The sequence below is a fragment of the Drosophila sechellia genome, chromosome 2R (genome assembly GCF_004382195.2).
Source record: "Drosophila sechellia strain sech25 chromosome 2R, ASM438219v1, whole genome shotgun sequence".
Lineage (NCBI taxonomy): Eukaryota > Metazoa > Arthropoda > Insecta > Diptera > Drosophilidae > Drosophila > Drosophila sechellia.
Window position 1 is genome coordinate 15,738,576 of NC_045950.1, and position 12,882 is coordinate 15,751,457.

Here is a 12,882-nt window from a genome sequence, read left to right on the forward strand (position 1 = left end):
TGTGCGTGCTGCCGCTGCATGCATTAGCATTCATGTGCGTGTGTGCCATCCGGCAGGTGCAAAAGTGGGAAATTGGAAAAGTCGGTGAAGACTTAAGGTCCCGACCCAAAAAAAAAGCACCGAGCCAAGCGGTGGCTATGGCCCGAACTGATGACAACGTCGTGGTTAACTGGCAATAATGGCATACAGCCATTCTGTCGTTTCAGCCATCTCGGAAAGCCGCCGATAAACCGCTTGCGAAATTGTTAAATAGCGATGGTCTGACTTCGAGGCCTTGCGTGTGGATATGCCACATTCATCTACATTTTCCTATTATGTTTGGTCAGGTATTTGTAAAATTTTTTAAAACTATGGCGAGCAAAAATACGTCATATCTACAACTTGATTTGAACTGCGATCAGTTGTGAACGACATTTCCGTCCATTAAATTGAGTTTGTTGCAGAGTCTGTTTGTTACCAAATTAGAATAGCTATACGTTGATAGCTAAGTTTGTACCCTTAAACGTTTTCTCAATGGAGGGTAAGTGGAAATCCAATGCAACAGGATTTTTTATTGTATAATTTCAAAGGTTTGATTTCTATGTAGATTGTGATTAATTTATGTCTGCTTGCTAAGTGACAGGAAAGCAAAAACATTATGGTGCAAATTGTGCTGTTTTCAGCCTTTAATTCTACAGGGCTAGACTCCTTAAATGTTTTCCGAAAGCCATCACGCACTGCAAAACAATTTTTACCTACCTCTGTTATCGACACCAATGACAAACCACTTTATGCCCCATTTCCTCTTTTGCCCATTGAAGCTATTAGACCCGCACAAAAATCCCCCAACTGGGTCAAAGTTCGGGGGGCAGTCAGTCAGTAAGGCAGGCCGAATAACAGCGAAATAGAATGAAAAGATTGAAACATTGAAAAAATACGAAATACGGAAAGTCGTCTAGACATGTGCTAAATGAAATCAAACATCGCACACCGATTCCGCGGCGAACCGTCGACGGTTTAGACATATTGATTTTATATCATCATCGATGGGGGGGATATATTCGAATTCCATTAAGGCACTCGGTGCGTGCTACGATGCGTGTGCTGCGGTGGCTGTCACGGTTCGACAGTCCGCCAATTTTAGTATTTTCGGCACAACATTCAGTCTTTCTCCGACTTTCCTCCAATATGCGTGCCCAAAGACCAAATGCCCAGGAGCGCGAAAAACTGCGTCGCCAGCGATCCGAAACTAGGCTCGTTGTCGCCGGTTGCAATGATCTAGGTTCTAGATTTTCCGTTTTTAAAATTCAAGTCACTAATATCGCAATACGTCCCTTTTGCAGGATTTGAGTATGTGGTAAATCCTCCAGTGTGGCCGACGGTCGGATTTCTCAGGAAAATCCATCGGGACTCGAGCGGAGACTTCTGTAGGGACAGCTATACCAAAAATATTCCGTCGGTCGCTCCTAATACATATGATGTACCCAGACCAATGGGATTTAAGGTAGGATATATTTAAAATATAATTTATTTAATAGTTAGAAATAATTTTAAGCGCAGCAAACAAAATATTGTATTATTACAGTACCCGTCAAAGGCAGGATTTTCTGCCTTGGCCAACAAGATGCCACGACTACCAGTCTTTCGAGAACTGGGATATCCCCCAATTGGATCCTACGCTACCGATTTTCCAGGAACTCAATACTACTTCACTTTCAACAAGCAAACTGTGCGGGAACAAAAATGGGTGACACCGGGGTAAGAATCCTGCAGCGGTTTTAAAGAATGCTCTTTCATTTGGGGGCGTTTTTCAATTGTATTTTCCAGCCCGTCAACCTATACGCACCACCTCAAATATCCGGACTGGGACGTGGAGACAGCTTTCGGATCCAAGCGCATCATCTGGCCATCGGTGGCCGTATTTTGCAGTCCCCAAAACATTGTCAAATGCTCGACATGTGGCGAAAAGCCAGTGGGTGACTATTTTCACAACTTTAGCAATGACGCGGACATGTGCCGACAATGCATGCATGTCGAGATGGCGGCGATCAAGAAGTGCAATCTCCAGGTGACGGAGCGGTACAGTCGGCAGCAGAAAATCAAGCAATTCGTTCCGGCCAGATACTGCGGATTCTTCCACGATCACAACCAAACTACGGCCACAATTGAACGGGATTCGCGGAAAGTGTTGCGCCAAAAGATACGCGTGGAAAATTACTTATATCGGCTGAATGCAAAGATAGAGTAGAACTAACTACCCATGTTTATTGCTTTAATATATATTATATTAATTAATAAAAAGCGTATATATTACAATTGAAATGAATGTGTTTTTTTTGGGTTTTCAGCTCGAATTCAATTAAGGCAATACATTTACAATAACACCGTAGGAAACTATAGACAAGTTTTATCTTTGTTTAGCGCACTAATTCTACGAATATTATTCTTTGTTTTCCTCACAGCGGATGCCTGCTGTGGCTATACGGAACATTTTAATCGCATTTCCGCCACTCGGTTTCCTCCATCCTCCTCTGTGTATTCCCACTTCCGGTCGAGCTGGAGGATTTAGCAACCCACATAAGTCGAAACAGGAACGGTGGCACAGACGGCAACGTCCTTGGCCACAATGCAACAATGGCTGCTGCCCATTGGCAGCCATAACGAACATTATGGCATGGCCGCCATGTCAATGCAGAATGGGATTGCGCCGTTTGCTTGTTTTGCATTTGGCCAGCAGCAAACTGGCCACGCCTCGGGCCAAGAGTTGGTTTTGGCCAACTTTTGGCCATTCCGCACACGCGTTAAATTCCAAATGCGAGTCAGGTGCTCTATCACCTGGAAAGGGTTGAGCAGCAGGCTGTTACCGGATAGAAAGTTTTGCACGTGGTACTCCCACATTACCATGACACTTCCTGGCTTACGATTTCGGACACATATCATCAGCATCTATTTAAAATGCATGTGCAAACTTAAGACGGTTCTTTAAATTGAAATGTATACTGACAAATACGTACTTGGCTTAGAGTAGAGTGAAGAAAATAGATGTTTTTTTATCTTTTCTTTTTCTTTGTTCTTTTTCAACTCCATTAGAATTTCATCAGCAACTGAAGATAAATTCAAATCTTAGGATTAATCTTCAAGACTTATAAATTCAACACACCTAGATACAGTTTTTATTTATTCACTAGAAATAAAATATGTTCTAGTTTCACCACCACCACCTAAAAATGATTGAACAAAAAGCGATGAATTGTAAAGTGCAATTAAATATTGACAAAACTGCAGACAAATGACGAATTGATGCACAAACTAGAAAACCATAGTCTCATCAGTTTTTCCCAAATGTTCAAAGCTTGAGGAATTTGTGCAATCAGAAAGTCTGTTGAAGGAAAATATTTCTGTTTCATGTCCTGGCAAACCACTGAACGTAGATCGATTGCCAAACAAAAAAGAACAGCCACTGTGATATAAATTGTGAGAGTTTCGAACTACATCATCAGCAACCGTTCCCTTCTTTTTGTACAATTTTCAATTTTCGCACTGAGGTGACACAAATGCGTGCCACAAATGACAAATCGTTGGAATTGGCCGTGCAACCAAAAAGAACAGCCACTGTGATATAGGAGTTTTTCAATAATATATCAGCAGCAGAAGTTCCCTGGGGTTAAAAACGGCATGGTTATTCGTGTGCAAAAAAAAGTAAATTAAATAATGATGTAAAATGCCTTTAGGTACAAAAAGAACAGCCACTGTGATATAGATATGGTATATTAACTTACAGCACAGCAACTATTCCCTCTACTTTAAAGGCTGTGATTAAGTTTAGTAAGCTGCCAACTTGGCTTAATTTTCCTTGATGAATTGTGGACTTTAAACATGCGTTATAAAGGAAAATCACTGTGATATGTTCGGGAACAACTCATATCACAACGATCGTTCCTTTTAGCGAATGGCCCGATGAATTTGGGGATCACTTAACTTGATTTCCTGACTTGTGGTGCTGCTAATGCCACAACGAACTTCAATGGTTGTCTAGCTTTATGATCGGAAAAGTCACCTAAGGCTGGACGACCAAAGAAACTAATTGCAACCGCCACAGAATATTTGAAGTTTCACTTGCAACTTCACTGAGCATGTTGAATATTTTAAAATTATAGCACGAGTGTTCGGTCTAGTCACTTCGCTTGATCGAAACCTTTATTGGAAAAAGAGACCATACCGACATTCGCCATTCAATTTTAAAACTGGAGTGCCCAATATAACTTACTCTTGATTTTTTGATTGTTGATTTGTAGTTGCGACGATGTGGCCAGGATCTTGAGACACACTTTGCCCAGTGATGTGAGATTGAAACATAACTGCACAAGATGCATCCCAGGATCGGGACCTTTGGTGATTCACAATTAGCTGGTCGTCGTTTCGGGATTATAGGACAAACTTTACCCAGTGCTGGCTTGGAAATTGGCAAAACCGAACAAGGTTTGTCGTATAATTGCTGTTCCAAACTTTAAGACATTGCTTTTCACTGCTGGATGCTCACACTTTGAAGATGCGTTGGTAACTGATGACTTCCTTGCCGGTGGTTAGATCTTTTATACCCGCTTTCTTGGCCTATAAACACCTACCTGTGGGTGGCGGGCGTTGTTACCTGGAAGGGTCGGGGCTGTTCCGCGAATTCGCGTCCCGGATCGCGACGACCTTAGTGAAAATTTTGCAACTTAATCCGTGGCCATAAACGGATTAATGCTACTCGGTTTCGGGGAAAAACGCGCAGCTGTGTCGCGCATAATTTTCCCAGAACTTCAATTAGGTTAGGCCCAGAAAGGACATGGACAGGACGGGATGGCAGATCACCGTCGGGTTACTTTTGGTAGTTACCGTGAAGTGTGTTCCCCGTGTCGTCCCACGAAATCCTAGGTATCACGCAGGATCAGTCAAGATATTTTCACTACCTTAAACTGTATAGGTGGCGACTGTACACGATATATTTAAAATCCTTGAGATATTGATGGCTCTTGAACAAACCACCTGTTAAAATTGTAGTAACTCCTTTACTGTACAAATTCAAAGGAATGACACCCATATATATATTAAGAACTTTTGTATGCTAAAATATATATTTATACACCGTAAGTGTCGAAGTTTCATTGTAATTAAAGTCATTATGGGCTAGTGTTAAAAACACTTATTTTCTACATTCGTATAGTTGAATCACACTATAAAAGGATAAACAATATAAGACCACAAATAAAACTATGCATTGGTATGGAATCCTCCAAGGATTCCTCCTGGCAATAACATCGATATTCGTGAGTTCGTCGAGCCACCAACTGCATCACCTTTGTATATTATTATCCATTAGATTTTATGGGTACAAGGAGTCGTTGGCTTGCCACTGGCTACACCCGATCTGGAGTCACTTCCGATCGTCATGGCAGAGGATGTTCCGGTGGAGAGAGCTCCAAGGCAAGTCAAACCAGATCCGTCGACGTTTGATATTTTCAAGGAGGATCAAAGCTCCAATAACCAAATGCAGCAGAAATCCGACGGCTTTAGAGTGTTCGGAATGAAACTACAGGACGATTATCACCGTAGAACTGGCTACAATGAAACTAATGCGCCACCAATTACTGTGACCAGAGGAAGCTCTACTGCTCCTAAGAAAATCCATAAAAGTGGTATACGACTATTTGCTTCTCCACAAGATCCACCTCCGTCTGAAGCTGCGGCGCCAGCTGATGGAGCTCCAGCAGCGGCAGGAGGAGCTGGAGGAGGTGCCGGCGGAGGAAAAGGTGGTGAACCACCCAAAGAACTGACCGTCAGTGTTCAACCATTCGTTACGAACCAATATGGGGAGAAGGAGTACAATGCTTGGGGCGTCACTTTTGGTAAACATTTCTTTGACACCCGTTTCGTCGCAGCTAGGCATGAAATGCCTCGGATGACTGTGAATCCGAAACCGCCCCGTAATTACTATCCAAAAATGGAGAATCTGACCACAGTCTGCTTGAACAGATCGACCATCTACAACGAGATTAAGGTCGAAAAGTGGCTGATGCGCCACGTCTACAGCATAAAGAAGAAAGTGCGCCCCTTCTTTTTCTCCCTGCGCCAGCAGCTCTACGAGAAAGGGGATTCGGAGCAGTGCCACAATGAGTCCTACACTGACTGGTTGGAGTACCAGGAGTGCGCCATTAGACGCAACCAGCGCATGGAGTACTTTATCCCCAAGTATCCGCAACACCAACTTGCCATTAACTAAAGGCATCCACATCTGTCTTGGACTCACTCAATCTGTTTAAATTCCAGTTAAATTCATGATCAATCTTCATACGATATCAAGTGATCTTCCTTTTCATTAATATGTAAATTCAAAAATTTTATTGATTAATGGTTGCCGATACAAATATATTTTATTTTCTTAATACACAACGTCGATGAATTTAAGCTTTTTCGGAACAAACAATACTCACCCTTCATTCATCATTAGCAAAAAAGTAAATTTTCCATAATTCTTTTAGTGCAGTTCATATAAAATAGTAACTTAATAATAAGCAATAGTTCACAAACTTCTCATTGCTTATATTTTGTATTCCAAATATATTATCAATCACCCATTTCCAATAAATAATTTAAACACTGATAATTTGGTATTTTTAGCTTTCGCTTTCATTTTTCTGGTTTATTTGGTAAAATTAAATCAATATCTTCATTTCATTTATATGTTTTTGTTATTACCTTTTTTCAGATATCATTTCTTAGAAAAACGAACATAATTGTTTCAAATTTTCAGCGTTGTACTAGAAGAAGAAGAAAACAAATATTGAAAACAAGATGAAAAATTAAAAAGAATCTTCTTAGTTTCTAAGTAGTTTTCAAAGCGAATCTTCTCCAGGATCTTGTCAGTCCGATGCTGTCAATCATCTATCCATCTTTATCCACATCCTCCTCTCCACACTTCTCTCTTCTACGCACTCCTCAAACCAGCTGTGGGGAAGTAAAAAAGATGTACAACAATATTATTAAGACAAATGTTAGAGAAATGCTTTCTCTGCCGCTAAAAAATCGCCTCAAGTCATGATGTTTTCTTGTCTTAACGACGTTTGTTGATCTCCGAATGCCAATTTCAATTTGGCGATAGGGCGATGTTAGTTGGTTGAACTAATAATGTTTAACACATGTTTGTATAAGGTGTATGATAGAAACCTGCAATGAATGGAAAACCGAATTAAAAACTTTCAGTGGCCATTAATTCAATATTAGTCTCACCGTTTTGTATAAAATATTGTGGGCTTCATGTATGTTCAGGCATCAATGCCGAGGAAATCAATAGGGAAAAAATAACTATGATAACTAATCCTTAAATGGTATGTTTAATAACTTTTTACACTGCAAAGACATTATAAAAGTATCAAAGCGGTTATTGGAATATATATATAATCGTAGTTTACATTAATATAAAAATCTACAAGTAAATAACAAAAGAATGAAAACAAAACATTGTTTTATACAACCAAAGTGGAAAGAATTAAAATCAAATCAGGAAGAAATCTTTATAACAATACCTTCAACTTTACTTTACACTTAATTTCAGATGAGAACATGTGTAAAATCAGTAGAACCGAAATATCTGTCCTAAAACACTTTTCTCCGCTTGTCTATTAAAAATTAATTTCATCTATATCTCTTTGTATTAAAACCCAATACAAACCTCAGCAAAGATTTCTTAAATTTAATTCAGTAAACTGAGGAAAGCTAGATAGCCTAGTCTCATTTTTCCAAACCGAAATATAAATAAATAACCGAAATAAAATCAAATGTACATAAATGTTTTACATTTATTTTTTCAGAAATTGCTTCTTGGATATTGAACCAAGCAAGGTTTGTTTCTCAAAATTTTTTTGCAGATTCCTATAGCCTAAAATGTTTGACCAAACGAATTTCACTGTAAATAATTTGGAAAATAAAAATACGAAAAATGTTCTGTTTTTTCTTTTTTAAAAAGTTTATTTTCATCATCGTTTATTGAGCTTAGTCTCGGGCTAGGTAAATTGAATTTTTAAACCTTAAAACATTAGAGGCATGTTTTTGTTAGATTGTTTCCACATTGGCGGAATACTGGTTATAGAATACGTAATAGTAAGTAGATAGGCAACTTAAGAGTACAGAAACAGTCTCGTGTCAAAGGAAGTTGGGGAAAATGAATGAGAGTACGATAACGAGGATAAACATTTAGGCAACTTACAAGAAATTGTCGGTGCCGGTGGTGCGGCACTCGCAGCTACTGGAACCGATGTTGCTGGTGACGCCGATGTAGCTGTTATTCTGACCGCTTTTTGTTGCTGTTGTGTTTGGTTGTTAGGTGTCAAAAGTGGTTGATTGTTGTCCTCGTCATCATCATCAATGTAGTACGTTTTGTTGTAGTGGCTGCCGCCGCCACCGCCGTTGTTGTGGGTGCTATGCTGGGTGTAGTTGCTGTGAGCAATGTTGCTGCTACTGATCATGGTTGTTGATGTTGCCGTTTGCTGCTTGCGCTTATGTCCGGTAATGCTTAGAGCAGCCGATAGACTGGAAGCGGCATGCAGAATCGAGCGTTGGTTGAAAATGCTGTTAGAGGCGGCTGCCGCAGCCGCGTTGTTGTTCTTTCGGAACTTCTGATGATGATGATGGTGAGCTGGTGGCTGTGGCGGCGCTGGCGGTGGCTGCTGATGTGGCGGATGCGGATGTAGCGTTGGCGGTTGTCACGAACATGCCACCTCCGTTGTGGTTGTGTTGCTGTTGGCATTGCCATTGTTGTGAGGCTGTGACGGTTCCTGCTCCACAACGTCCAACTCGGAGCCGTTCTTGCCAGAGGTCTTAAAGCTTGGCGCACTTAATTGCGCCGTTGTGGGCGTGGTGGGCGTCCCTGCCCCCATATCGCTGGAGGCATTCGAGTTCTCCTCTGTCAGCTAAACATACAAAGATTCGACTAATTAATACGTTCTACATTTATATCTTTTTATTCCACTAACCGAATCGCTGAGTCTCTGTATCTTGGCTCCGCTATCCCGACCGCGATTTCCACTTGATGGCTGCTGGCCTGGGGGCAGTGGATCCTGCGATTGGGCCAGTTCCGTAGAAAGTCGTTTGCGGTTGGCCAATAGCGTGTTATTAAAATTATTGTGACTTTCCATTGACTTGCGCTCACGTTTTAGGAAGTCAGAGTCTAAATAAAGCGACAGCTGCTTGCGCTTTACATGGCGGGCATCAATGGTCATACCTTCTTTAAGCATTTTGATGTTAACCTGCAAGATTAAATAAATAATAAGCAACTGAATATACATTAGTTTATGTTTTTTACTTACGCCGTGCATCATCACATGCTCCGTAAAGTTTTGTATGCTCTCGGTAAGGTCCACGTTAAGGTTCTCCGATCGCTCGAATTCCAAGCCTATAAACCACATGGAGCAGAAGGGTGCCGATGTCACAGCAGACTGGTTACCCTGCGACTGCTTCAGGTCGTCTTCATTTCCACTGTTGTTTTGTGAGTTGTTGGCACTTTGGCCCTTCTTAAACTCAAAACACTTCGGATTGACATGGGCCAGTGCAATATGGGGATTTCGCTCCAAGTTGCCAATTAGCAGACGCACCTTTGACTCAACAAGGCCGCACCACTCTAAATGATCGTCAGCCGTCTGCGAGTTGACTAACAACACGATAAAGTGGCGGTATCTGTAGAAAAAGCTAGGCGCCTCAAACAAACGCTCCCACGGAATGCGACCGAGCATGATTTCATCCGTGATGTTCATGCCGCGATTGAACTCGGTCAATATGACCTTCTTGGTGGATTCGGACACATTAAATGTGGAATTCTGTTGTGGGTATGCGGGCGTAATAATGGGCATCAGATGATACCGATCCGAGGCATTGACTCGCGGATCCCAGACCTAGAATAGGAAAATCTATTAGGGAACCGGACTATTTGGATAAGTTTTAGTGACTTACTTGAAATCTTAGATTAACGTTGTCCGGGTGCTTGAGCAGCACTGGGTTAGGCCACTTCCAGCGCGAAAAGACCAAGAAAAACTTATGCACCAGTGTGGCAGCTGCAGCGTTGGGATACAGCTGGCAGGTTCTGGCCACCAACATGGCCCAGGTCACACCACCGAAATAACCCAATGAATTAGAGTAGATTCCGTGCTCTAAGAGAGTAAATGAGAACAATTAGAATTGAATTTACAGGAACTTTATATCTTAACACTTACTCTTTGCCCACAATTTGATAGTGCGCAGCGCCAGGCGGAAATTTTCAATATTGGGCACCAGGGCCAGGATCTCATCCGTCACACGACAGCCGTTGAGACTGCGCACCGAACGGTGATCCAGATTCCGCAGTAAGTTATCATCCCGTAGATCAAAGTCATCGGGTATTTCTTTTAGGGACAGACGGGCAAACAGCAAATCGATTTCGATGCCATCAAAGTTCATTTTGATGACGGGCACAAAGGCCTCTTCCACCGAGCGGCACTCTGTGACCTCTGGCTGCTTCTTGAGCACCTCAAAAAAGCTCTGAAAGTAGTCGGTGCGCTCAATATTTCGCGGAGCAACACATAAGGCATCTATATCGGCACCCTTGTGATGGACACCCAATCGATACGAGCCGAATGTGTAGATCTTGCCGCCAAGCTTCTCGGCGGCTGACTCTGGCATATTCTTGCTGACAGAGATCTCCTTGACCCACTGCTTGACCAGTGTGTTGAGCTTGGCCAGGATCTCCATACGGTGGTTCAGCTCGTCCTGGCTCTCAAAGACGTTGTACGGCTCCAGTGAGCCACGGAGCTCATCAGTGCGCTGGAGATCCTCAGGCCGCGGCTCGGCCAGACTGATAGCCGAGGTCATGCCCAGTTGCTTGGCGGGCGGTCCGCCCGAGGTAGAATTTCCATTGTGCTGATGGTGCTGGCGATGTGTTGGTTCGGAATTCCACATGCTGTCTGTCTGCCTTCGTCTCAGCTTAAAGTTATGTCCTGTAAATTGGAAATTAAACGGATATTAGCTTATCCTTTCGGAATCGCTATATTCGATTTACTCACCTATCTAGGCTTAAAATATGTGGTATTATATTTAAGTTTACTCTCCAAGAAGACAAAATGGAATCATATATATGCGACACCTCCTCTTGTGGCTCTGTTTAAGAAACTGCGCTTAATAAAATGCTGGAAAAGAAAAGAATACATTTAGTATAAAATCTAGAGCATTACATTAAGGTTTGGTTTCAAAATTTCGTATTGAAATTGAATAGGTTATTTGGTTCGGATTATGATAATCTCAAAGATTGCGAATATTTGGGTTTCTTAAAGTGAGAATTTAAGTTCGGCATTTCCAAAACTGATGACGACGCGGTTTTTTAAAAAGTGAATCACCTAATATTTGAACTAAATATTTGTGGGATACACATTCATCACGTGATAAGGGCTACATATATACAGCAGTTACTTCAAAATTGAAATTACCTTTTTCTTACTGTGTAGCAAAACAGTTGATTGACAATTACAATTTACTTTCGCGCTGAGTAAATGCAAATTGTAATGTGCGATAAGATATTTCTGATAGCGCCGTTATATACAAAAAACATAACAATGAATTTCGCACAGCAGCTGGGCACACTGGTTCGCTGGATAGCCTTTCGGGCATAAAAACAAATGCGTAAAAGAAATTGGCAGATAAAATCGCGGAAGGAGTGGGTTGCCGTAGTTGTTGCTTGTAGCTGAACAATTGTGACAATGACAAACATAAACAAGAAAGTGAATATTTATGCGCCTGCACACCCCCCTCTCGACAAACGACAATCCTCCCACACAGGTAAACGGTACTCTCACGCACGCACTCACGCACATCCACACACAGGCACGCGCCGTATACATACACACACGAGGGGAAACGTTTTCTCTGCTTGTTTTTGCTTACCTGCGCTTATTCTTCAGATTCTTGGCCTGTTTTTGTTGTTCCTGTGCCGCCGCTTCAAACAATATCTGAGGGTGTATGTATGTGGCGTGTCGTGCTGTTTGTCCGCTGCATTCGTGAGCGGTGCATATGTATGTATGTTTGTTAGAACTTTTGGCAGGAGAGTGTATTCCATTCATGTGCTGTTGTCGCTCCGGCTTTTACTCTTTTCGCACGTTCGTCTTCTTCGCTTTTTTGCCACACTCTTCACGTATCTTTTTTTCGTTTCTTTTTCCGTTCCCGTTCCACCTCCTTCCACTTCTGCTTAACGGACAGAAACTCTCGCGTTTTATGCTACGTGACGCACACGCACACACCGATATACAAATGCCAGTACTTGCCAAAAAGCAAACACAAACACTTTCCGCCCTCTTTTGCTTCGTTCCGGAGGCGACGGGGGCAAACTGATAACACGACGGGATCGACGCTGTGGCGTTTAGTGGGCGGCAAACATATTTTACTAACTTTTAAGCCCCTGCGCGTTCTAGCAATAATTAAAATGTGTGGCAATCGATTGAATGCTTGTGGCAATCGTTATCGTTTCTTGCGGCGCATAGAGATGTGCCAATGGGAGTTGCTAGGGATGGGAACATTTTCATTACTCTGCTTACGTATGCCTATTGTGATTGGGCATTTTTAAGAATCTTAAAACATGATTTATAGCAAATTGGTTTTAAGTATACCGTGTATGAAAACCATTTTATTTCATCAATATCATGCAGATTAGTTTTGCAACTAAATTATGTGAGAACCATCTGCACGCGAACCGCCTTAAGTAAAATAATGTGAGGGCAATAGGATTTACGATCGGTTCTTTTACAGTTGGGTCCTAATCTGACCATCTGCTTATTTGAAATCTGCGGCAGATGTCACATTTTTGCACCTTTAGTGTAGGTAAATTCAAAACCCAATTTTCTTTTTCGG

General features: G+C 41.8%; 3 protein-coding genes and 1 long non-coding RNA gene across 6 annotated transcripts; 2 read left to right on the plus strand and 2 right to left on the minus strand.

Annotated features, from left to right (window-relative positions):
• The first annotated feature begins 371 nt into the window (after positions 1 to 371).
• On the plus strand, positions 372 to 2,271 carry LOC6609972. 2 transcript variants are annotated; one of them, XM_002034580.2, is made up of 4 exons: positions 372 to 520; positions 1,323 to 1,483; positions 1,565 to 1,737; positions 1,807 to 2,270. In XM_002034580.2, the coding sequence occupies exons 1-4, from the start codon at positions 514 to 516 to the stop codon at positions 2,225 to 2,227; spliced, it is 762 nt and encodes a 253-aa protein (XP_002034616.1). In that variant the 5' UTR covers positions 372 to 513; the 3' UTR covers positions 2,228 to 2,270. The 2 variants fall into 2 exon arrangements, with proteins under 2 accessions (XP_002034616.1, XP_032572421.1); XM_032716530.1 differs by lacking the exon at positions 372 to 520 and adding an exon at positions 1,162 to 1,261 and having other exon boundaries at positions 1,807 to 2,271.
• A 33-nt stretch (positions 2,272 to 2,304) lies between these two features.
• LOC116800615 lies at positions 2,305 to 3,106 on the minus strand. Its single transcript, XR_004361508.1, has 3 exons — positions 2,994 to 3,106; positions 2,881 to 2,925; positions 2,305 to 2,814 (listed from the first exon to the last, which is right to left on the minus strand). It is a non-coding gene; the product is annotated as an uncharacterized LOC116800615 (long non-coding RNA).
• A 2,014-nt stretch (positions 3,107 to 5,120) lies between these two features.
• LOC6609981 lies at positions 5,121 to 6,497 on the plus strand. Of its 2 annotated transcripts, none has more exons than XM_002034581.2 (2): positions 5,121 to 5,288; positions 5,342 to 6,497. In XM_002034581.2, the coding sequence occupies exons 1-2, from the start codon at positions 5,235 to 5,237 to the stop codon at positions 6,239 to 6,241; spliced, it is 954 nt and encodes a 317-aa protein (XP_002034617.1). In that variant the 5' UTR covers positions 5,121 to 5,234; the 3' UTR covers positions 6,242 to 6,497. The 2 variants fall into 2 exon arrangements, with proteins under 2 accessions (XP_002034617.1, XP_032571262.1); XM_032715371.1 differs by having other exon boundaries at positions 5,229 to 5,288; positions 5,358 to 6,497.
• A 429-nt stretch (positions 6,498 to 6,926) lies between these two features.
• LOC6609982 (poly(A) polymerase beta) lies at positions 6,927 to 12,487 on the minus strand. Its single transcript, XM_032714817.1, is given in 9 exon segments — positions 6,927 to 7,185; positions 7,249 to 7,368; positions 8,225 to 8,927; positions 8,991 to 9,263; positions 9,324 to 9,905; positions 9,964 to 10,160; positions 10,224 to 10,982; positions 11,049 to 11,171; positions 11,923 to 12,487. Coding segments are annotated over 6 exon segments (2,481 nt in total). The 5' UTR covers positions 10,945 to 10,982; positions 11,049 to 11,171; positions 11,923 to 12,487; the 3' UTR covers positions 6,927 to 7,185; positions 7,249 to 7,363.
• Between the last annotated feature and the right edge of the window lie 395 nt (positions 12,488 to 12,882).